General features: G+C 34.6%; 7 protein-coding genes across 10 annotated transcripts; 2 read left to right on the forward strand and 5 right to left on the reverse strand.

The window, feature by feature from the left end:
- Window positions 1-1,139: 1,139 nt before the first annotated feature.
- LOC108565894 (transcription factor Adf-1-like) lies at window positions 1,140-2,021 on the reverse strand. The gene is made up of 3 exons (XM_017925571.1): window positions 1,793-2,021; window positions 1,604-1,739; window positions 1,140-1,547 (listed from the first exon to the last, which is right to left on the reverse strand). Exons 1-3 carry the CDS (start codon window positions 1,923-1,925, stop codon window positions 1,196-1,198), a joined length of 621 nt encoding a protein of 206 aa, XP_017781060.1. The 5' UTR covers window positions 1,926-2,021; the 3' UTR covers window positions 1,140-1,195.
- Window positions 2,022-2,101: 80 nt separating this feature from the next.
- LOC108565885 lies at window positions 2,102-5,406 on the reverse strand. The gene is made up of 4 exons (XM_017925559.1): window positions 5,323-5,406; window positions 4,127-5,263; window positions 3,382-3,495; window positions 2,102-3,326 (listed from the first exon to the last, which is right to left on the reverse strand). The coding sequence occupies exons 1-4, from the start codon at window positions 5,360-5,362 to the stop codon at window positions 2,173-2,175; spliced, it is 2,445 nt and encodes an 814-aa protein (XP_017781048.1). The 5' UTR covers window positions 5,363-5,406; the 3' UTR covers window positions 2,102-2,172.
- A 919-nt stretch (window positions 5,407-6,325) lies between these two features.
- LOC108565893 (ubiquitin domain-containing protein 2) lies at window positions 6,326-8,443 on the reverse strand. Its single transcript, XM_017925570.1, has 3 exons — window positions 8,203-8,443; window positions 7,652-8,130; window positions 6,326-6,699 (listed from the first exon to the last, which is right to left on the reverse strand). Exons 1-3 carry the CDS (start codon window positions 8,282-8,284, stop codon window positions 6,553-6,555), a joined length of 708 nt encoding a protein of 235 aa, XP_017781059.1. The 5' UTR covers window positions 8,285-8,443; the 3' UTR covers window positions 6,326-6,552.
- A 168-nt stretch (window positions 8,444-8,611) lies between these two features.
- Window positions 8,612-12,762, forward strand: LOC108565892 (probable sulfite oxidase, mitochondrial). The gene is made up of 10 exons (XM_017925569.1): window positions 8,612-8,786; window positions 8,841-8,979; window positions 9,051-9,214; window positions 9,270-9,393; window positions 10,988-11,329; window positions 11,387-11,708; window positions 11,767-11,959; window positions 12,009-12,209; window positions 12,271-12,443; window positions 12,498-12,762. The coding sequence occupies exons 2-10, from the start codon at window positions 8,960-8,962 to the stop codon at window positions 12,630-12,632; spliced, it is 1,674 nt and encodes a 557-aa protein (XP_017781058.1). The 5' UTR covers window positions 8,612-8,786; window positions 8,841-8,959; the 3' UTR covers window positions 12,633-12,762.
- Window positions 12,763-13,492: 730 nt separating this feature from the next.
- On the reverse strand, window positions 13,493-17,316 carry LOC108565900 (protein preli-like). The gene is made up of 5 exons (XM_017925581.1): window positions 17,064-17,316; window positions 16,730-16,951; window positions 14,602-14,815; window positions 14,390-14,545; window positions 13,493-14,326 (listed from the first exon to the last, which is right to left on the reverse strand). The coding sequence occupies exons 2-5, from the start codon at window positions 16,819-16,821 to the stop codon at window positions 14,147-14,149; spliced, it is 642 nt and encodes a 213-aa protein (XP_017781070.1). The 5' UTR covers window positions 16,822-16,951; window positions 17,064-17,316; the 3' UTR covers window positions 13,493-14,146.
- Window positions 17,317-17,379: 63 nt separating this feature from the next.
- LOC108565896 (O-phosphoseryl-tRNA(Sec) selenium transferase) lies at window positions 17,380-19,164 on the reverse strand. Of its 4 annotated transcripts, none has more exons than XM_017925575.1 (7): window positions 19,017-19,164; window positions 18,696-18,956; window positions 18,478-18,636; window positions 18,157-18,421; window positions 17,981-18,102; window positions 17,615-17,932; window positions 17,380-17,563 (listed from the first exon to the last, which is right to left on the reverse strand). In XM_017925575.1, exons 1-7 carry the CDS (start codon window positions 19,135-19,137, stop codon window positions 17,436-17,438), a joined length of 1,374 nt encoding a protein of 457 aa, XP_017781064.1. In that variant the 5' UTR covers window positions 19,138-19,164; the 3' UTR covers window positions 17,380-17,435. The 4 variants fall into 4 exon arrangements, with proteins under 4 accessions (XP_017781064.1, XP_017781065.1, XP_017781063.1 ...); XM_017925576.1 differs by having other exon boundaries at window positions 18,592-18,636; window positions 18,696-18,969; window positions 19,024-19,163; XM_017925574.1 differs by having other exon boundaries at window positions 17,381-17,563; window positions 18,696-18,969; window positions 19,024-19,163.
- A 668-nt stretch (window positions 19,165-19,832) lies between these two features.
- On the forward strand, window positions 19,833-22,640 carry LOC108565899 (WD repeat-containing protein 34-like). The gene is made up of 6 exons (XM_017925579.1): window positions 19,833-19,911; window positions 19,964-20,164; window positions 20,219-20,340; window positions 20,395-20,709; window positions 21,936-22,281; window positions 22,333-22,640. The coding sequence occupies exons 1-6, from the start codon at window positions 19,861-19,863 to the stop codon at window positions 22,618-22,620; spliced, it is 1,323 nt and encodes a 440-aa protein (XP_017781068.1). The 5' UTR covers window positions 19,833-19,860; the 3' UTR covers window positions 22,621-22,640.
- Window positions 22,641-22,653: the final 13 nt, after the last annotated feature.

Here is a 22,653-nt window from a genome sequence, read left to right on the forward strand (position 1 = left end):
ATTGTACTCCCACTATGCTAATTGACTACTATAAAATAGGATGTTTGTGTAATACAAAGTCAGTCTGGAGGAGAGTCTGGAGGAGGGTCTGAAGGAGAGTCTGGAAGAGAGTCTGGAGGACAGTCTGGAAGTTAGTCTAAGAGTAAGAGGGTCCAACGAAGAACATGGTCTTACTTGGAGAGTCCAAGGAAGAGCACTTACTTCATAAACACTAACTTAAGAGGAGAATGTAACTCTTAGTTAATAATACCTGAGATCAACTATTGTTTAGTTGACTTCTCAATAAAACTACGATGTATACAATAAATCTAAATTAAGAATATTGCATTTAATATTCATAAAACCCTCCAAGACTCCGCAACGACATAACTACGAGATAATCCACGGTGTCCAAGGATTTATTAACCCTGGGACACGACAATGTGTTTACCTTCCATTGGTGTTTGGTGATACGATTTGATCGACGGATGTATATATTTTTGAGTATCTAAAAAAACATTTTTTTTTAATATTTGAATTTGATTATTGATCAACGCCAAACAGATTGAACTTGTTTACCATCAAAATATATGTTAATTGGATCACATTCATCCTTCATCTTCAAATGGTTTTCTGGATGGTCGTTGGTATAGTCAACGTTTGGATCAAGTAAATCGTTGATATGCTTCACGCGAATCAATTTCTTAATAGTCAAATATAAAGGAAGCTTAGGCTCTGTAATCTCTTCCTGAAATTCTAGAGCTTTGAGAAGGTGATAGCAAACAGATGGAAAAAGCTTACAAACTTCAGATGGTTCAGGTGCATCGGAGGCGGCAAATAGTTGAGTATATGCCTCCAAGGATTTGGTTGCTCTCGGTTAAAAATACGCGACCTGTTCCTATACATTTTTCCCTTACATTGTAAACTGCGGGGTTGTCTCCTGTAATACCTCTTTAAAGGTATTATAAAAAATATGAAGAAATAATCAAAATACTTTTTTCCATATATAATCTTATCACGGTTTTGATATGAAATGTAAGTTGAGGACTATCTTAATAATTTGAAGAAAGTTCATTTCATTCTTTATTTTAACCATAAATTATATAATTTAACTGCTTATAAAGAAGATAACAAATTATAGAAGCATTATATCAATATATAAAATTATTAGAATAGCGAATTTACTTAAGTAATAAATAATAGAATTTATAATAGCTTAACATTCCAGTGCCTCCCATATGATTTGTTTGGCCCTCCTCCTACTCCTTGGAGTCATTTCCCTCAGTCTCAGAGCCACATACTTCCCAAATACAAAATCGCTTGATTCTGCCTCCTGTTTCTCCAAGGTGTACATAATTTCTTTTGATTCTGATGAATTTGTTACCTCAGCAGCATCAAAATGGTTGTTATTGCTATTTGATGATGGATCTTTAGTTATATCATTTCTCATCAAATCACTAGCATTCATGAAAAGTTGAGGTGAAGAGATTGGTTCCTCAAAAATATCTATTTTCATGTCAGTTTTTTCCTCCATAAACTTGCTCTCATAAACAGCTTGTCCATAACGCCTATAAACAAATGAAATTAAATAGCATTCATTTATTAAATCTTTCCTAACTATCACCTTCTTCTCTTGACAATTGACTCGAGGAATTTCATTGATTCATACAGGTGCCACATTGAGTCTCCATTGGAACAGATCCTCCGTTCCCTTCCAAACCTTTCCCTCAAATTCCTCCATGCCCTCATACAATCACGAACTGATAACCAAATCAAATTATTTGTTTTATTTTTAAATTATAAATTGACTCACCTGTATATCCCATACATATAGCTATATTATTCCAGATTGCCTCCTTCTCCTCTGTATTCTTGTGATTGGAGTGTTGACTATTGTAGATGCACTCATTCTGTCTAACTAGCAATATCAGCTTCTCTAGGTCCATATTATACGTTCAAGTTTAAGTGTTAATAAATTTCGATTGTTTGAATATCGTTAGCCGTAACGCAAACGTACGTCGCAAAAATCAAAATGGTCGCAAGCTTACTGAAGTTAGTTAACGACAACCGTATATACCGTAAGGCCGTAAACGAAATAAAAATATATTCTGTAGTGTCTTAATACAAATAACTCACAATGCTTTATAATATATATATTATTTACAGAAATTAAAATCACTTTGCGTGTTTATTTTAAATTAATATAGAGGTGACTTCGAAATCTGGAATGTTAATGATGGTTTTCCTGAGTTCGTTTACGTCGCAGCAGTAGCCGTAGCCCATCTGGATATCGTTGTTCTTCCAGTTGACCCAGTCGATCTTGTCGCAAATACTCGTGCAGAACATATCGTCTTCGACATTCTTATCGTAGGGATTATTGATACCAACGAAGGCTACAGCGGCTTTAGTCTGCGGATTGTGGACAACCTTCCAATAAAGCTGTGGCACGGGGATTCCGTGCTCTTTCCCATCGACGTACAAGAAGAGTTCCGTTTGCTCACCGGTCTCCTCGTGCGGCAGAGTTGAGATTCCATGAGTGCCCGTGTAGACCACCAAATCCAAATCCTTGCTGCCAGCATAATCCCTAACATCCATCTCGAGGGTGTTCCAGTTGCGTCCGTTGAAAGTCTGCCATTGCGGAGCTACGTTTACGTAGTAGAAGGTGACACGGTGTTGAATACCGTAAACAAAATCAGCTTTGGCAGTCAGATGTCCTCTGGATAGGAAGTAATCGTTTGAGCTGCTCACGTATTTGTAGGAAGAAGCGGGAAGACCTACCAAAGCGTTTATTGTCTTCCTCTGGTTGTTGCGACTGTACAACGAATTAACACTTGCTGAACCAACATTGTAGAAATCTTCCTCAACGAAATCTGGCCTAGGGTATCCACTCTGGTAGCCTTCGATGTTTTTAGTCAAATTGTACCTGGAGTACAGGCTGCTTTGCATCACGTCATCGAAGCAAATACTAATCTGCTTCAAGAAACGTCCGTCCTCCAACTCGAATCCAGCTTCGATTTCCTTATGCTTTCCCAAACAGGATTGACCGGTGTACCTCGCGTTGTGGAATGGAGTCCTCGAGCATTTGATATCCTTGAAAGCCACCGATTTGCCCAGAATGGTGAAAGACTTTCCTGAACATTTAGCCTCCGCTTGAGACTCCTTTGTCTTCGTACCCTTTACGATCAATTCACCGCCAGGGCATGCAAGCACCGCGACATCTCCATCGTTAAACTGGATCTCATCGTCATTAGTCGGCCAGTAGAAAGCATCATTTCCGTCTTGCTCTCCGGGTTTTAAGATCAGAGTTTCTGGTTTACCCAAACCACCATTAACGGCCACCGTGCATCCTAAAATTTTTATTCGTTTTATCGAGGACAGAAAAGATCACAACGTTGATTTTACCAGAAAATAAAGACTTGGCTGAAGTAAATTGCGTTACAGACGCAACCAGCAGCAGCACAATCAAAGAACGAGCCATCTCGGAAAACACAAAAATTGATCCAGTCGACCCAGTTTATATATCCTGAGCAAAATGTAATCGCCACTTCACCTACATGTTTTTGATTAATTCAAGATAATGTTGATCGCACAATCAGATGTCCGTGTCAATTAGATCATAATCTACATTGGGATGATATGGCGTCAAAGTTTATTTTTGTGCGTCAATTTAGAATACAGGAACATACCACAAATTTGAGTACTCGCTATAGATCAACCGGAATTATTAACTGTTCCTTTTGTATTATTATTTTGAAGTACCCATTACAAAAAAGCTTAAAAAGTTTTCTCAATATTTACTATTACTAATTGTTTGCAAGAAACAGAATTCAAAATATTTACTAATTTTAAAATAATTATTATACACTATATCGCAGAAGTTATTTTAGATTTATATTTTGTATATTGTACTTGATCATGTTGTCCGTTATTTGCTAAACAATTTATGTTATAAAATGCATACGCTTTTTTAATAAGAAGAAGCAATTTATAAAGAATAAAATAATATTATTGATTAGGATATTGATTTATTCCAATAGACATTGGTTATTTTCACCGTTTTCAATAAACATGCTATTTATATTTTATTTATTTACTCAAAATGTTATAAAAAATGTATTATCAACATGGATTTATATCAATATGGAAATAACATCAAATTTCGGTATATTTGTAATAGTATTCCTCAGATCGTTAACATCGCAACAGTAGCCGTAGCCATGCGTGATGTTGAAGCGATCCCACGTAAGCCAATTGATCATGGAGCAAATGTCCTTGCAGAATATGTAGTTCCTAGTATTTGTGTCGTATGGATTGTTTAAGCCAACGAAAGCCACGCCTGCTTTGGTTTTCTGATTGTAAAGTACCTTCCAATAAACCTGAGGAACCGCCAGACCCCTATCATTGCCATTCACGTAAAGGTAGAGCCGAGTAGGAGTTCCTGTTATATCGTGCGGAAGTGTGGAAACCCCGTGCACTCCGGTGTAGACAACCAGATCCAATTTGTTATTGGCTGCGTAGGCGCGAACGTCCTTTTCCAAATATTTCCAATTGTATCCGTTTAATGTCATCCACTGAGGAGCAACGTTAACGAAGTAGAACGTGATATTCTGCTGAGGATTGTATACGAAATCTGCGTTTGCCGTCATATGTCCGCGAGACAGGAAGTTGTCGTTGGATTGATCAATGTACTTGGTAGAGTTTAGTGGGAGGCCAAGCAAATTGTTAATCGTCTTTCTCTGCATATTGCGTTTGTATAAGTTATTCACTTTGGAAGGTCCCACATTGTAAAAGTTGCCCTCCTCGAATTCTCTCCTCGTCGGTTTCTGGCGATTGCCATTATACATAGTCAGATTATACACGGAATACAGCGTGTCCTGATTAACACTGTCAAAGCACATGGCAATCTGCCTCAAAAATCTTCCACCCTCCAATTCAAATCCGGCCTCTATCTCCCTATGCACATTCAAGCAGGAATTTCCGGTATACCTCGCTGTAAATGTAGTGTTTTCGGTGCAATTGATAGCATTGAATTGGACAGTCTTCCCTAATATATTGAAATTTTTGTTTTTCAAACATTTTGCGTCCACCTGCGTATAATTTTGAGAAATGTTGTTGATGATTAAATTACTTCCGGGGCAGGCAAGAACAGCCACTTGCCGCTGATTGATATCAATGTGAGATGCATTCGTCGGCCAATAGAAAGCGTCATTACCATGGTTCATTCCGGGTTTAAGAATAAGAACTTGTGGCTTCTCAATGTCTACTCTTACATCAATAGTGCACCCTGATTATCATAACAATAATTAAACATAAACCTCAAAAGTAATTCATGCTTCAACTCACCGGAAACCAAGGCAACGAACAACAGTACGAGAAGTAACATCTCGGAATGATTAGCAGGGAGCAAATTATTTGATTTTATACAGGATGGTTAGTCACGTGTCCGTACGATAATCTCTTTCATTATGTTTGTTTTATTTGTAATTACATTTCATTACAGTCTTACAAATTATATTACATTACATCGGTGAGTATTAAAATATGATTACCCTCTTTATACTATTCCTACTAACGCCGCCTCCACGTTAAAAACCACCTCTTTTTTTACATATATATTTTTTGTCCGTCTCAGTTAGTATCACAAATGTTCTATTTTTTATTTGTTTGTAAAAAAAACAACGTTGCGTCTAAAACCAATCCCTGTTTTGATATGTCACTAACTAAGTGTGTAAGTAACGCACGGACTGTCTTCTTAAGAGCAGAAGAAATAATATAAAAAGGCCAATCCTTTGCACTCCATAACATACCGTTATTACACGTATATAAAAATAAAGAGCCCATCGCAATCTCCAAAACGTTTTTCGTGCTAGCAATAAATATATACACATATGCAATAGAAAAAGAAAATCACCTCGTGTCTCCAGGTTCTTGCTTCGGTTTGGTTTTATTTACAGTTTCGTCCACAAGGAATAATTTGTTAACAGCATCATCCTGAGTGCGCGTGATATGGTGCTTTGGATTCAATCGCGTTTTCTTTTTCCAAAATACTGTACATATCGATATATAAACTATGACAATATACAAATTACATAAAACAACAACAGATTGTTTGTAAACATTGCACGAAATTTGCCGGTTCCCCGTGGTACCTGATGGCGCACATCCTTTCTCAAAAGATTTAAAGCTCACAAAAAAAAACTCAGTCGTGTAAAAGAAAACGTTGTCGTTAATCCGGTGTAGTGTCAGTTTTAATAAGATATAAATATTATGTTATGATAAATGCACCTGCGATTATTTCATTATTATCAAAACACTTAAGACTAGTAAATAAATCATAGAATTCATTTCGCGATATACATCAAATATATATGTTTATTATGAATATTATTTGAATTTCAATTCATTGAAATTAGTAGGTAGATATGCGCTTGTGAACATAAAGATAGAATAAAATATAAAGAAAGTGATTTGCTTTATCTTTGTCGTGTTGATGCCGAAGAGGCTTTGTTTGCTGGCTAATTTGTTTGTCGTTAAATAATAATTACCGCGCAAGCTAGGATCGTTTAGGAAATTTCATGACGGCATCGACAGTTCTGTGTTTACGATTACTTGAACTATATATCCAGAGGGAATTTTGGCTTCCTCGATGTGCAGCTTATCCCCCAGTAGTTTACCTCCGAAGAACCATCGCTGTCTCGATGACTCGATTCCCTCTTGACTCTGGAAAACATCATCAATATATATTACTATATTAATTATATATAATTTATTTTGCAAAGACGACTGATCAACTTCTTAGTAATAGGAACCATAAGAATACATTAAATATTTGTCTTTCTATCACTTGCGCAAATTATATCATTTTTAGCCAAATTTTCATGAATTCTTCAACAACAAAGAAATCCTTATGAATCTTAATTATCTTTATCCATATTGATATAAATTTTCTTTAATTAAACTGGCAATGAGCATGCTATTTTCAATGAGAGAAAAATATTTTATTAGTTAATCTTGAGTTATAGTAGTGAATTATTTAATGGTTAGAGGCGTTGCCAAACATTTCATCTGTAAAAAGAAATTAATATTAATTACATTAAAAGCTTTGCTAAGAACCTTAAATGTCGCTAAAATAAAATTAATTAAATATTAATAAATATTTAAGTTGTGATCAATTACTGTTTCTTATCACAGTTGTAAACAAAATAAAAAATGTTACAGCAAACAAGTCCATAGTACATGGAAAACCCAGAATCAATGAAAGAAATTTAAAAAAAATACTCTAAAAGATTAAAGTATTAAAAGACATTCATAGTGAAAGGCCATAGTAAAATATGCTCAATTCATCTTAACTGAAAAAAAAAATCTTTGTCCTAGTTTTTACTCTGCACAATTTTGCTAGTTATTAGTAAAACTATTAAAATATATATGAATAAATCATAATTGAAGTTATGAAATATACTCTCACATCTCTGCACTGCAACAAAATTGGTGGAAGAAACAATGTTTACTTATTGATAATTCCACATTTAATGTAGATTTTGATAATTTTGTATTCACTTTTGAACTTGTTTATGGTATACATTGATGATAGTGCAAATCCTATAAATATCTTTTTATCAATTTCCATCAAATTTATGCACAAACAACAAAAATTGAAAGAGTTTGAGCTCACCTGAAGTTTCTTTTTGCACATACTAATTGTGTCTGTGGTGTAGACACTCAACTTGATGTCTAGGCAGTTATTGGAGAGTCTCAGCTTGATTGTGGTCTCTGTGCCACCATCAACTGGCTCTGAGTATTCGGCAGGGGAGTCTCGACCATTGTCCTCCTTGACAATGTTTATGGGATAACTGAGGCAGTATATAGGAACCAGATACCTAGCACCTAATTCGTCATAGCACTCAGTCAGGTAGCCATGAGGTACAGAGACACTGGCTCCATCAAGGATGGCCTGGGCAAGCTCATAGTCTGTTGTCTCCGCGGCGACGGCGGCCGCCCTGAGTGCGTCCCAGATTTCCTTGCGGCCGTCGAAGGCTGGAGCAGTGTCCCAGAACTCGTCCCTCTTGCTACGCAATTGGCCCTCCGTCAACGGCACGTCCGATTTCCATCTAATAGTCTCATGGCACAGGGGGTGATTCTTACGGTTACTTCCTGCAGATCATTTCGATATTCATTTCGTTGCTTCAACCATCGCTGCATAATTATTATTATTACTGCTATTACCTGAATTGGGTCTCGATATCGACCCCGAGGAGTCGTCAATGGCTCCACTTCTACTGCGCGTTATTCCTATGCAGCCACCCATCCTAAACGGCTGCAGGTTATCGACATTATATAAATGATTTTGATAAGGGCTAAATCCGTTGCCATTCTGAGCCCATCGTATATTTACGTGACGAATTATTTTAAATCACAGGTGATGAGTATTGTATGAAGCACGCACCAAAGCGTGACATTCAATTGACAGGAGAATCCGTAACCTACCTGAAGTTGGCTGCGTTCAAACACAACCAATATATTTCGAATATAATCAATTCTATGAGTTTAAACAATTAATATATATCAACGGCAATTAATAATTAACCATTTAAAACAACCTTTGCAATTTCGGAGTAATTCCCCAAAGTAATTTATATTCGAATCCATAAATCCATAAACAAGGTACGCCACTGGTCTACATTGCAAAAATTGAATCAAGTGCAATTAGATCACAAAAAATAGCAACAAAATGCTTCAGGTACATTTACATATTAAACAATTGAACATCGTGATGTTACTTAACGATGTCAAAGATTTAACACTAATTGGTAAGAATTATATGGTCAAATAATCCTAGAACAATCAAAACTTTCTATTTGCAGCTGTTATTTCTACATATAATATGTTACTGCATAAAGGTCAGATATTATCATCGTCTTATCAAAATAAACAGTCCCAAAACGTGTGCCGTGAGAGATTGTAGAGTTTTTTTGGAGTAAAAATGAAGGCAGCCTTCAAGGGGTAAGGATAAAACTACATTTTCATCTAATTGTAAACTGAAACTATAAACCAATTGTGTTTTGTTACTTCAGATTTACGCGGTTTAGGTTAGCGCACAGGACTGTCCTGAGCCAGTCGGCCAAGAGTATATCCACCGCAGGTGGAAACGGATACGAAGAAGGCAGAAAATGGAATTCGGCACAGAACATCGCGATCAGCTCGGCAGCAGCCACTTGGTTGGCATACGAAGTTTATGGTAAATATTTACCGTGGTTTTCGAAAGTTGTATAATAATCTACAGTTTTTTGTAGAGAGGAACAAGAATAGGGTGTTCCTAAAGGAAGCAAAGAACGATGAGGTCGCTATTGAGCCCGGGAAGTTTGTGGATGGTTTACCAAGTTATACCCTGGATGAAGTAGCAAAGCATGCATCAGTGTAAGTTATTTTGATTTAAAATTAACTGGTTAAAAAAAGATTGCAACCGGCGTTGCTACCCGTCGCAAAATCTATGCGTATTATGTAATTTCATTGTTTTTCTCGCGTTGCGTAGCACACTGACATATTTCAATGAAAAAGATTCATTTAAAATAAAAAACAATTTAATTTCAAAGTGGCAAAAAAATATATTCGAAAATGTTAATGTACAGTAGAACCTCGCTTAACGAGTAAAAATCCGGAAATTTTGGAACGGATTAAACTTGTTAAGCGAGGTTCTACTGTATTCAAATAATGAATGAACTGAGCAATATCATACAATTTAATTACATGCGTTAATGTAAAATCAATACATTCTATAAATATAAATTGGACATTGATGCTTGCCTTGACCATTTTCTTACGTAATTTTTGCCAATAATTAAACTTTACACAGCATTATTTTATGTTTAATACATTTTTTTTTTCAAAAAATCTCTATTTTGTAAGTCACTATATATTTATTCAAATTTGTATGCTAAATCCATATTTTTGTTAATTACATTTATTATTTACTACGAGTTTTTTTATTTGGTAAAAAGATCTAATTTTCAGTTTTATTAGAAATATATATGCTGCAGTTACTATATTAAATATTTAAAGCTTCTTCGATCGTGATTTCCATTTACTGATTATCTATTCAGCTCTCGTTGAATATTGCATGACACAATTATTGAAACTACGCTTTTCATTTCACCTTATTACTTATATCGCATTTTAAATATTTACCACCTTTGATAGTTATATAAAAAATAGAGTTTTTTTTTTTACTCAAAAAAGTAATTCCAGAATTGGACTTTTGTTTTCAAAGTTAGGGTAAAAATGATAAGAAACATTCTTGAAGTTACATAATTAAATTTAGTAAATAATTAGTTATTATAATTATTGGTTTATTTAATGTATTTAGGTCATTTAAAACTGGTCATTTATACAAACTTTCTTTTGAATTGAATAACAGAAATTTATCTATATACCCGCATTGGATAGATAATATAAAATAATAATATAATTATGTTTATATAACATACATTTTTATATTCGTCTTTAATAACAACTCTAAATGTTAACGATATTATCAAAAGATAAATAAATGTTTTTCTTTGATTTGAATACTATGAATTAATGTTTAATATGTATATCTTCTTCATTTGTTTATTTATAAATATAATAAAGTAATTAATTGTTAAAACTGATGGTTAATGAATTTTGAACGAGCAGAAAGCATTTTTACAGCACTGAATATATTTTGTTTCATTATTATTGTTCTGAATGTTTATTTTATTTGACTGTTGCAATAAGGATAATTATTATTTTGAAAATATATAATTCTTTATTAACAAATACAGTAGAACCTCGCTTAACGAGCATAATTCGCTCCAAAATTTCCGGATTTTTACTCCTATAATGAATCATATTTTCACATATAATCTAATGTAATATACGATAATGTGTTCCATTTTTCAGTCTTTTTTTAAGAATTTTAAGCGAGTTTCCATTGTATATCGAATTGTGAGTTATGGAAAATACAATAAATGTACTTTTTTATACTATTTAGTGAAACTCGAATATGGGTAACATTCAAACAAGGTGTATACGATATAACGAAGTTCGTGACGGAACATCCTGGCGGTGAGCAGATTCTTCTTGCTGCAGGTAGTTCAGTGGAGCCTTTTTGGATGCTTTATGGAGTACACAAGAGCAATTTCGTCTACGAAATTCTGGAGTCGATGCGTATCGGTAACCTCTCCGAGGAGGACGCCAAAGAAGCTATAAAGGATATGTCAGATCCATACCATAACGACCCTAAAAGGCATAAGATCTTGAAACCAGCATCAGTGAAACCTTTCAATGCGGAACCTCCCTCTTCGATTTTGGTGGACAATTTCATTACACCCAAGTAAAACTCTCAAATAATTATTATTGATTTTATATAATCATTATTATAATGCTTTAGCGATTTATTCTACGTGAGAAATCATTTGCCGGTGCCAGAAATTGACCCTGAAACATACGAACTGGAAATAGAATTTGAAGGAAAAACGAAAACCGTAATTCTGTCTTTGGATGATATCAAGAAGTTTCCAAAGCACACAGTGACCATGTCGATTATGTGTGCCGGTAATAGAAGAACAGAAATGACTAAGATTAAGGCGGTTAAAGGTTTAGGTTGGGGAAACGCGGCTATTGGTAATGCCCAGTGGACTGGAGCCAAATTGAGGGATGTTTTAACAGCCGCTGGTTATGATGTGGATTCGGACGAATACAAACATATTCATGTAAGAGGATGACGATTGGTATTGTATTAACAATAATATCCTAATTTATTGATTTCAGTTTGAGGGATTGGACACTGATCCTACGAGTAAACCCTATGGGGCTTCGATTCCCAGTTGGAAGGGCGTTGATAAAAGAGGCGAGGTGATCTTGGCTTACGAGATGAACGGAGTGCCAATTCCTCGCGATCACGGCTACCCAATTAGAGCTATAGTACCCGGTGTAGTTGGTGCTAGGAACGTTAAATGGCTAGGTTAGGATTTCAGGAGCAAGTTTTCCTAATTCAAGAACTGCTGTTTCAGGAAGAATATTTTTATCGTCTGAGGAGAGCGATTCACATTGGCAGCAAAATGATTACAAGGGATTCTCGCCAAGCACCGATTGGGACACGGTGGACTTCACCAAATCGCCGGCTATCCAGGAGTTACCTGTTATTTCCTCGATTTGTAAACCAATAGCTAATCAAACAGTCACCGTCGTAGATGGTCACATAACTGTGCAAGGTATAAATAACCTATTGCTTTTTTTGAAGCTATGATGCATTTAAATGATTTTGGTGATTAGGATACGCTTGGTCCGGGGGCGGCATGAAAATAGTCCGAGTCGATGTAACAGCGGACGGTGGGGATACCTGGCATGTCGCCACCTTCGACGGCCAAGATTCAAATGACCCTCCTCAACATTGGGCTTGGACTTTGTGGACCGCCAAGATTCCCATTCCGGATGGAACGGAGAACGTAAGCGTATTAATAGATGTGACGTGACTTGGTAAACGTTGTTGGGACTTGCAGGTAGAGCTTTGGGCCAAAGCCGTCGATTCAAACTACAACACGCAACCGGAGAGTTTCAAGAACATATGGAACCTTCGTGGAGTCCTCAGCAACGCGTATCATCGTGTCCCCATCAACTTGCAGCGCGAGAAATGAGATTATTTTCATACATTCCTTAAATAATTAACTATTAACAAAAATAAAAAAATAACATCAAATAAACATCTATCATTTCCAAAGAAGTTATTATATAAAAATGAATAGAATAAAGAGGTGAAAATATGGATCTAAATGTGTACTGAATTGATAATAATTTGAAGCATTATTACAATGATCGATTTTCATGACGATACGTTAAATATGGTTTCGGCATTGGGGAAGGACAATGAAGCCATAATCAATGATCAGACGTCATAGACTTATAAATGGAAAGACATAACCGAGTGTCGAAATGCCAAGGATCAACAGTAATAGTATCTGCATCTCATTTCAAATGATCAGAATGCCAATTGAAATGAAATTAAAGATCGGTTCAAAAACGTATCGACATAAAATATTGAAGATAGCCAAAGTATTAAATTAATACAACAATGTTGGTGTGGATGGAATATGAGTATCAAAAATAATAAGAATTCAACAATATTTTATATAGAAAAAAATTGCTTTATAGGAACTTACATTTTTGTTATTTTACAAACTTGAATTGCAAGATACATAAGAGATCTGTATTTGTGGTAAACAGATCTTAACAGGCGTTTCTAAAATGTGCTTGTACTTGATGTTTATAATTTGCGTGTTTATAGACGTTGGTGAAACTTAAAACAGTTACCAATTAATTATAACGTATATATCTAATATATAAAGACAATATGTAAAATGAGCAGATCCTTCAGAATCTTGGTATATAAGATTCACACGGAATTTGATAAATGTCAAAAATTGAAGTTAGAACGATTCAATTTTTAAATTAAGCTTCCATTGATATTAAGTTAAGTACATAAAGCAATAGCAATATCAAAATTATAAACTGTTTATTACTATTATTATTTTTAATTACAAACTAGATTCATAAACTAAGACTAGAGGACTTTTTAAATGCTATATCGATTTAACCTTGAAAACGAAAGTACGTGATAAATTAGTACGTACTTGCATAAAAAATGAAACCATTTAAGAACCCATTACGTACATCAATAATGAGACTGGCTAATCAATGTATGCATATATGAATATTTGTTAAAAAAACGAAAAAAAATTCCTTGCTGCCTAAATTACAGTGTAAAATAATACCTGAACGGTTAAATTTATAATAATTATAGAACAATAAAAAGATAACCGCTCCCTAATTGCATTTAAACATAATTATAACGAGGATGAATGATTTCGATATTTGTGGCCCATTGTGTTTATACAATCCAAGTGAACAATTCAATACAAATTACAGCGACATAAAAGAAATAGACGCATCCTTAATTATAAGACCGATTGATTAATTATTGCCATTTATTAATATTATTGATTTTCCGCCCTGCGGTAGCGGTAAGGCGCGATGCGATGTGTCGCAGTGAATACTCGATGTAAATTGTGTGGAATATCATTGAAATGGAATCATTTAGCAACGTAATAACGAGAGAATATATAAGAAATAAACACATATTGTAAAACAGTATCTACGATTGGTTGGGATGTAGGGAGGCGTAGATTGGGGCAGCTTTTGCTTTGGCCAGTTCTGACGCGTTCTTCGCGGCGTCTTTCAGCTTGTTTTTGGCGGAGGCGGCTGCCGTCGCGTGATTTGTAAGGTGTTGGTGCACCGGGTACATGCTCATAAGAACATGATTAAATCCGCCGGCCTAAAAAAAACAAACTTTAGATTTACACAAATCTGTGCATTGAGTTATTAAAATTGTCATTACCATTTTGTGGCAATTCTTTTTGAAACGCTCGTAACCGAAAGCGCAGATGGCTTTGCTGAATCCCCTCACTTGCGAATCTATCCACGCCGATCGGACAGCAACAGTATGTCCAGGCTGATTCTCGCTCTCCCTATACACTACCTTTTCAGTTACACTCTGAAATTACACACACATTATGAAGGAAATTTCAAATGGTAGTAGGTGTTACTTACCATAACTTTGGCGAAACCTAAGTTTCGCGTGTATGTCACTAACACTTTGTTCTTCGGATCCACCGAGGACTCTTCCATGATGTACACATGCTTCGTATTGATGAACCGTTCTGCCCATTTTGGGAGAGCGTTCGTCTTCCGTAAAAGTCTTTTAGACACCAACTGATCTCCACGTACCTCCCGAGATATAGTATCTTCCGTCAGCACATGTTTACTGAAAACAAAAATTCATCAATAAAGAAACAAGAAACTAAAGGATATATTGTACTTTATATACAAAAGTTATTTTAATATAATAAAAAGAATAATAAAATTAAAATTACATGTCAACAGAATTAATAAACGATAAATATTAAGTATTGTTCCTCAATTCATTATTCAAAAAATATAAAACTGTAGAATCTCATTAAATTTAAAATATTGCAAATTTTTGCCAATTTTTTGGTAACCTTAACTTTTTAATAACATAGCTGAGTAAAAGTGAAATTTAAATAAAGAATAATATAAGTAAAGAAGGAAACCATTTCTTCGTGTTTATCCCAAGGAATTTCGAATAACTATTTTGGATTTTTAAACACATGTAGTGAACGTAAACCATATTTACCTTCAATTATTTCTTATCTTATAATAACTAATATAAATATAATATTCAGTGAAATCTAATTTTAAAGAAATTATCGGCCTAAGTCTTTTCGCCCAGAAATTATTAATAAGTTGACAATGCAATAATTATTATGTTACCCTTTATGACGTTGCGAAAGTGAAGTAATTCACAATATTTTTTATTAAAAAAAATTGCTCAAATATTATGTAAAAACATAAGAATAATACAAAGCTTGTGAAACTATATTACAAAATCTTATGTAATTATATGATTTTTCATATATTAATCCATTTATTGAGAATAGAATGTACGTATATTCGGCTTCTTAAATAATGTGTTATGTAAACATGACTAATATTTTATATTTTTTTAACTACAACACACGTTCGTTTCATCATTTATATTTTATCATTGTTTATGATATTAATGATTTATTCCTCGAACAAATCATTTATTTGGTGAACTGCAAAACAAATTCTCCTTGCCAAGTTTGCCGTAAAGTAAAAAGATTTAGAGTATTATTCTATTTATCTTGAATTCGCAAAGACCAAAAGTATTCGTAAAACACTTTTGGTATACGACAAAGTAAACATGAATATGGTAGCTACATTTTCAATTACCGTGGAAGCAATCGTCGGCAATGAACAACATGTATTTAAAGCGATAAAAATGCATTTTTAAAGAAATTGTCATACGCATATACATTTTAAAATATAATTAGCCTCAATTTTGCAAATATATGTTACTACGATAATACGTTGATAATATATTGAAAATCAATAAATTTGCTATTTCATATTTAATTTTGTAAAAAAAACTTACATGATCTATTAAAATTAAATTTTTTGTTTGGTTCTTCATCACATTTGAAACAATTAGTTTCTTTGAGTACTCGCGATCAAGCGAAAGTCGCAATTTAATAGAATAGTTACCAAAAATATTTTAATTTGATTTTAAAAATAGTGAACATGGTATTGAAAGCATAAATGAAATAAAAATACATGTCATATTATTACTATGTTATCAAATACGTTTAAATATACGTATTATTTATATAAGTTGTATTTGAAGAACCCAAATAGTAAATATCAATGCAAAACTAACTAATATTGTAAATCTAAAGAATATGCTAACTATTATAAACTTGATACTATAATTCCATTATTTTGACTTATTCAAAATACAATAATTAAAGATTTTACGTAATATTGAAATAATTATGAAAGCCATTACTAGCGATAAGTAGAATAAACACACCCATGTTTTCACAATGTATTAATGCAATGAAGTAATCTATAGACATGCAATTAAATTTTATCGAATATGTATATATAAATATATTTTGTTTATTTGACAGGGGAAGTGGATTCCAGAACGAAACAAGTCCATGGCAAAGGTAATTTCAGGTTGGCTTTGGAAGCGAATCGATTGTTATTCGAAACTGGTAAACAAACCGACGTTGAGGTCGTCTAGGTTACATAACTGAAGAGGTTGTTTGTGTAGCTCGCTGTGCGGCGCACTCACCTATTGGGATTTGGGTATCGCCTCCAGAAGGCCTGTGCCACTTGCTCCCATGAAAAATTGAACACTGTCGTGCTCTCGAAGTACCTGGGCATATTGTCAATCGAACCGCTCTCCTGAGTTGATCTTAATAGCCCTTTACTTCACAATGGTCACAGAGGAATCGGCGCTTTGAAATTTATGTGTGCGGCTGCCGTCGTCGCTGTCTACGATCAGACCACCATCCTAAAATTTTGTAACACATGTTAGTACATACCCGGATAATTACACTCCCTGACTTTACTCGCGTCAAAGTCAGAGGTGTCCTATTTATTTCATTGTCACTTAGTTTTCTAACCTTTTTTCTCACCGAGAACCTAGAGCTCCGCGGAACGTGACCGTACTCGCGTCCGCTACACTAGTAACGGGAATTGACAGATGTCGGTGTATTATATAAACCTCAGATACTGGAAGGATGATCGGTTGCATATATTGCTCTCTGCGTCATTGACGAGACCACTGTTACCATGTCTAACATCTATAGCGCGCTCTGCCGATTATACTACTTACTATCGAATTAGTGTTTTTTTACTCAACACCCAGACAATATCTCTATCAATCACCGATATCCATAATAGGAAACGCATCACCTTTAAATTAGATTTTAACTAAAATATATAAAAAATAGTTTATTCAGTAGTAGCTTCAGAATAACTCCTTAAATTAATTCTTATTGATTTTTACCAAATATTTTTTTCATCCTTTTCATGAATAAATCTATATCATCATCGGTGACACCGATAGCGGCTGCTGCGGTCATATAGGGTACATCGTAGTCATTCGTGCTTGATCCCCAGGCTGAAATTATGCGAGTTAAATATCGAAACAACTATTAGATCCAGCTGCTACATTTAAACTCTTGTCCACAAATGATCTTATGCTCCATCAGATCGATGACCCTCGTCCCAGAAACACTCCTAATATATAACTTGGCGCCGTAACTTCTCAATTCATCTGCTGGTAATTTTGACATGGACATTGCCATAGAGATAGGATTCTGTGGACTTTCCAACAGCCGCTCCCCGATACCAGCGGCAATTTCCCGCAACTTCTCCGATAGCAATTTAAACTTTTCCACTCGCTCTTCCACCAACTTCAAGTACCCACTCTTACCCAAATGCAGCAATGTTATAAACACATCCATGATAGGACTACCCGAGGCTCTGCCTAACAGAAACTAAACATTATCAAATTAACGATCAATAAATGTAATACCTGGATAGCACTTAGAGACAGTCTGCAGTAAGTCCTCGTCAAAACTAGCAATTATCGCGCCACCTACTGGCACCATAAGGTTCTTGTCCGTGCTTTGAACCAGCAAATCAACCCTTCCAACTCTAAATTAACAGTACGTATATCATTGATAGAAGAATAACAATATTTCGGTATACCTTTGGGCCTTCTGAATCCTGCACATAACGGATTTGTCTTGAAGTCCGTAGGCGTTGTTGATAAGGTGTGGTACGTCGAATTGCTTGCACAATTTGGCGACTTCTTCGATGTTATCGCAAGCCCTAGGCGCGAAGCATGCGGTGGTAGTCATCACGCATAAAACTTTATTGGCTCCGACTTCTTTTATCTTCTTCAAGATACCTTCCACATCGGTCTCCAATTGATCACCATTGCGTTTAGTATCAACAACAATAGCCCTACATCCTATAAAAATAAACAAATAAACTTAATTAGAGATATATCAAACGTAATCAGTTTACCTGCACTAGAAATACTCTTGAAACAAGATTTTTGGTCAATTCTAGACCAAATAACTACATCAGCTCCAGGCCTACTACTTTTCAGAGCCATCATGCTAAGCACTAAACTCATACCTGTAGCTAAAGGCACTAAGATACATCTCACAGTTGACTGAATTCCTTTAGAAATTTTAATTCATCATTAATAAGTTCAAAGTTTATGTCATAATATTTAGTACCCATTAGCTTGAATAGATCTTCGAGAAATCTGTTTGTCAATTTATACATCAAACTGGATCCAGCAGCCTTTGGTTGTGGTTCATTTAGATCTCCTGATCTGCCTATGCCATGACCAAAGTTGTAGTGTCTCCTGGCCACTAAACTAGAAGCAACTCTGGCCTCTCTCTCCCCTAAACCACAATTTCCCATAAAATTGTTACTGTCCATAAGAGCTAATTGGCTCAATAACAACTCAATGCTAATATCATCCCAACCTTCCTCTGGAATTTTTTTCTATTGGTTAAACAAAGTTTAAAAAAAAAGCAAAATTATTATATTACTTCTTACATGAATTAGAAGATTTTCTATTTGCTTTTCCCTGGAATGTGAAGCATCTTTGGCAACCTTTACAAAAGTCTTTGGCACCAATTGTGCAGCTAATTCCATGCATTTTTCATTCATACCTGATTCTATTAATTATAGAATATAAATAACTATATACTATAAATTACTGTTATCAATAGATTTTTATAAGTAATCTTCATTAATTTCAATCAATTTTGAGGTTATTCATTCAAATAATGGTACAGTAAGTTATTAATAGATGGCATGAATACATAAACTATTATACAAAAATTATAATTATTTAATATAGATTTTATTATATTACAATTTAACATCTACTATTTATTTAAACTTACGAAATATTATATTCTTTATTTACAATGAATTCCTCATAATTCTGTAACCATTAGTAACCGATGAATCAAAACAAATAACAAATTAGTTGGCCGATTTGTGTTTGGCATTTTAAGAATCTGAAAGCTGAAAGGTTCTAAACATTTACGTATTTTTTTCTTTATATCATGTTTCAAAAGAAAGAGAACGAATGCGTAGGGTTCGAGTCGCGCTGGAAGTTGAAAAGGTAATAACTCCGTTTGTCATGAACATTTTTTTTTATAATTAAAGAGATTTATATCAATTATTATTGAAAAATCTATTTGGCCCTTTTACTACCCCTTTCGGGTTTATCGACGCTCACAATTTTTTGTTGGTTTCTGGGATTTGAACCAACTTTTTCGTATTGGATTTTCGTAATACAGGCGACTATAGCTCATGAACATTGGTTAATGTAAATTGTTATTGTTTAGCATTTCTACCGAGAACTATTCTCAAACAAATGAAATGAAGCCTAATGATGTTGCTATGAATACTCAAGAAACGAAAGAAATTGAGGTAAATATTAGTACTTGCATTAGATATTTTAAATTTACTCTATATGATTTAGATACAAACAGATGAACCAGAGTCGAAACCTGTAGAGTACGATGAACAGAAGTTGGCCGATTTCCTATCGAAGATGTATCCAAAGATGCAAGAAGCTTTGGACGATTCTGTAACAATGATGGATGTGAAGAGACGGGCCTTTGCTGAAGATAAGACGGACATCAAGGTCAAGTTACTGCAGGAAATCAGAATATCTAACGAAGTATTTAAATTGTGATATGTACATTTTTTTTTAATCGATGATAGTTTCGTATAGAATCTACAGATTTGCGCAATGTGTTGGAATTCCACCGGGAATTCTATTGCTATCTCAAGTACTTACGAGCACCAATCTTGGTGCCATCATAAGGGAACTGTGAACGTATACACATTGAACAGGTCCAACAATATATTTGAAGATTTCATAAAAAGGTACTAACTGCAACATTTTAGGGAAGATTTATTACCGGACGCTCCACAAAAAATTCTCCATGCTTCGGCTTGCGTTACTACTTTGAGATTCCACCCAACTATTACGGCCCTCCTTGCTGGAGGTAGTCGTTCTGGGGAGATATTGCTATGGAACATTCAACTTGAAGAAAGCGTAGTGCTCAAAGTTAATGCACACGAAGAAATTGTAACGCAAATTTCATGGGTTAACGATATTGATTTGACATCAAACCCGCTTCTTGCCACCTCCAGTTTGGATGGATTCTTGAATTTATGGAGATTCAATTCGACCACCAATTCTTTGGATATCAAAGATAAGTATGTAAAATAATATAAAATGGGTCATTATTTATAAATGACTACATATGGTACATCTAATTGTACAAAATTGTCACTTTATCAAAGAAGTTTATAAACTACATATAACTTTGATTAGATGATTGTTGATCTACATATTTTTTATAAAAATTATATAAAATTAGATTTTTAGCTTAGTTTTCTTAAATAATAATTGATAATAGTTTAAAAACTCGTTGAAATCTTACGTCTACACTAAATATATTTAGGGTTTAGTATATAATGAGTGTATATGTTGTTGCCTATAGGTTCTCTCATACCTGACTTTCGGGGAAACATACAGAGTCTTTATAACTCAATTTGTCCCTGAGGAAGGTCCTCGGATCCGTGATAGAAAGTATCACCGGACATGTTTCGGTAAGCCATTGACGACTCTTGGGTAGGGTAGGAAATTTGACCTGTGCCTTGGAATGTTTCTGGTATTGGTCATAGCAAAGAAATGTTGGGGTTGCTTGTCCATTCAAATGGGTGGAGTAACAACAGAACGGGGCCCACTCTGAGAGAACTTTTTATAAAGTATTATTGTTTTCCGTCCATTTATTTTTTTCATTTTAAGATCAACTCAATTCAAGTAACCAAATAAGTTAAAAAGGAAAAATAATAACATTTGTGACCATCACATTTTTTTTCTGCGTTTTAAAGGAATATGTGATATGAATTGAAGAATGAAGAATTTGCTTTTGTCGGCGTATTTGTAAATGTTCTAAAATATGCTTTGTTGACATACTTCATTATAAATTCAAAATCGATCTTCTAATATTTTCTGAAACTTCTTGGAAAATACCAAATGAATTAAACAGAGAAATATTACTCATTTTTTAATACGTTTCTATAATTTCATAGTACACAAAATATATTATTATTATAGTTTCATGAATTTCTAATTTACTTAAAATCATAAAACGCAGAAATACAAAATTTTAATAAAATAAAAGTTGATATTTTTTAATTTTATTAATAATTTTTATTGCAGCAATCAAAAACAAAATTAAACAGTTTCATTTACTACAATATTAATAATAATAAAACAAAAATATTAACTATTTAATTTTTTATATAAATATATTTTATTTGTATAATTATATAATTAGAAGGCCGATATTTCAAAATAGGGCAACAAATACGACATTTAATTTATGTGAAAATGAAATGAAATACCATGATTCTTATATATAATTAATTTCTAGATATAAAATAAAGTCTCCGCTTTTTGGAAGATTACAAAGGAAGAGCGAGCTACCGCTAGATATTGCGAGGAAGGTAGATAGAGGGGTGATCGGCTTCGATTTCTCCAAATTCGAGCCGCACATGTTCGTGGTCGCGGCAGAGGGTGGATTAGTGGCTCGCTGCTCAATGCTTGGAACTAAGACCATAAAAGGGTCCGCCGGCGACTGCCCAATATCGGACCCCGTGTATAAGTACTATACAGCACACGAGGGCGAAATTACCACGATCCTCTTCTCCCCGAACCGCAGGGAAATGTTTATGACTAACGGATCAGATGGTGAAATACGCATCTACGTTCTCAATCAGGTACGAGAAAGAATTGATTTGGAATAGGAATTTAACCGCGTTCACTTTTAGGAAGAGGCTGCCCAAGTAATTTTCATCGAGAGTCCAATAAAGAACGTGGCCTGGATTCCGCATGAGGAAAAGCTGTTGGCCGCATGCGGTGTCGCCGGTTTCATCGAGATCTTCGACGTTTTGAAAGGGAAGTCTGTGGATTACAGCATCGACGAGAAGTATGAGAAATCCGTCATGAATCTCATGGAAATCAACTCGAGACGCATCAATACTGTTATAGTTGGGAGCGCAGAAGGCATACTGCAGTTGTGGACCATACCGTGGCATCTGTATTCGCGGAAGCCTTGAGCATATTTATTTTTATTGTTATTTTTAGCATTG

Source organism: Nicrophorus vespilloides, unplaced genomic scaffold (assembly GCF_001412225.1).
Source record: "Nicrophorus vespilloides isolate i.1.1-1 unplaced genomic scaffold, Nicve_v1.0, whole genome shotgun sequence".
Taxonomy (NCBI): Eukaryota; Metazoa; Arthropoda; class Insecta; order Coleoptera; family Silphidae; genus Nicrophorus; species Nicrophorus vespilloides.

Bases quoted from the DNA above. Each gene is read 5' to 3' on its own strand.
- LOC108565894 (XM_017925571.1), bottom strand. From the start codon at position 1,925: ATGGACCTAGAGAAGCTGATATTGCTAGTTAGACAGAATGAGTGCATC. The intron at 1,740-1,792 runs GTGAGTCAATTT...TTTGGTTATCAG, and splicing joins TATATGTATGGGATATACAG to TTCGTGATTGTATGAGGGCA. The intron at 1,548-1,603 runs GTGATAGTTAGG...ATTTGTTTATAG, and splicing joins TCAATTGTCAAGAGAAGAAG to GCGTTATGGACAAGCTGTTT.
- LOC108565900 (XM_017925581.1), bottom strand. From the start codon at position 16,821: ATGCCCAGGTACTTCGAGAGCACGACAGTGTTCAATTTTTCATGGGAG. The intron at 14,816-16,729 runs GTGAGTGCGCCG...TTTTGTTTTCAG, and splicing joins CGATACCCAAATCCCAATAG to TAAACATGTGCTGACGGAAG. The intron at 14,546-14,601 runs GTAAGTAACACC...GTGTAATTTCAG, and splicing joins TAGGTTTCGCCAAAGTTATG to AGTGTAACTGAAAAGGTAGT.
- LOC108565899 (XM_017925579.1), top strand. From the start codon at position 19,861: ATGAAGCCTAATGATGTTGCTATGAATACTCAAGAAACGAAAGAAATT. The intron at 19,912-19,963 runs GTAAATATTAGT...TATATGATTTAG, and splicing joins AAGAAACGAAAGAAATTGAG to ATACAAACAGATGAACCAGA. The intron at 20,165-20,218 runs GTATTTAAATTG...AGTTTCGTATAG, and splicing joins AAATCAGAATATCTAACGAA to AATCTACAGATTTGCGCAAT.
- LOC108565893 (XM_017925570.1), bottom strand. From the start codon at position 8,284: ATGGGTGGCTGCATAGGAATAACGCGCAGTAGAAGTGGAGCCATTGAC. The intron at 8,131-8,202 runs GTAATAGCAGTA...AATGATCTGCAG, and splicing joins GATATCGAGACCCAATTCAG to GAAGTAACCGTAAGAATCAC. The intron at 6,700-7,651 runs GTGAGCTCAAAC...GATGTTTTCCAG, and splicing joins TGTGCAAAAAGAAACTTCAG to AGTCAAGAGGGAATCGAGTC.
- LOC108565885 (XM_017925559.1), bottom strand. From the start codon at position 5,362: ATGTTACTTCTCGTACTGTTGTTCGTTGCCTTGGTTTCCG. The intron at 5,264-5,322 runs GTGAGTTGAAGC...TATGATAATCAG, and splicing joins GTTCGTTGCCTTGGTTTCCG to GGTGCACTATTGATGTAAGA. The intron at 3,496-4,126 runs TTTCCATATTGA...CTCAGGATATAT, and splicing joins TATACCGAAATTTGATGTTA to AAACTGGGTCGACTGGATCA.
- LOC108565892 (XM_017925569.1), top strand. From the start codon at position 8,960: ATGAAGGCAGCCTTCAAGGG. The intron at 8,980-9,050 runs GTAAGGATAAAA...TTGTTACTTCAG, and splicing joins ATGAAGGCAGCCTTCAAGGG to ATTTACGCGGTTTAGGTTAG. The intron at 11,330-11,386 runs GTAAAACTCTCA...ATAATGCTTTAG, and splicing joins GACAATTTCATTACACCCAA to CGATTTATTCTACGTGAGAA.
- LOC108565896 (XM_017925574.1), bottom strand. From the start codon at position 19,137: ATGAATGAAAAATGCATGGAATTAGCTGCACAATTGGTGCCAAAGACT. The intron at 18,970-19,023 runs GTAAGAAGTAAT...TTTAACCAATAG, and splicing joins TAGAAAATCTTCTAATTCAT to AAAAAAATTCCAGAGGAAGG. The intron at 18,103-18,156 runs GTATACCGAAAT...CTGTTAATTTAG, and splicing joins AGGATTCAGAAGGCCCAAAG to AGTTGGAAGGGTTGATTTGC.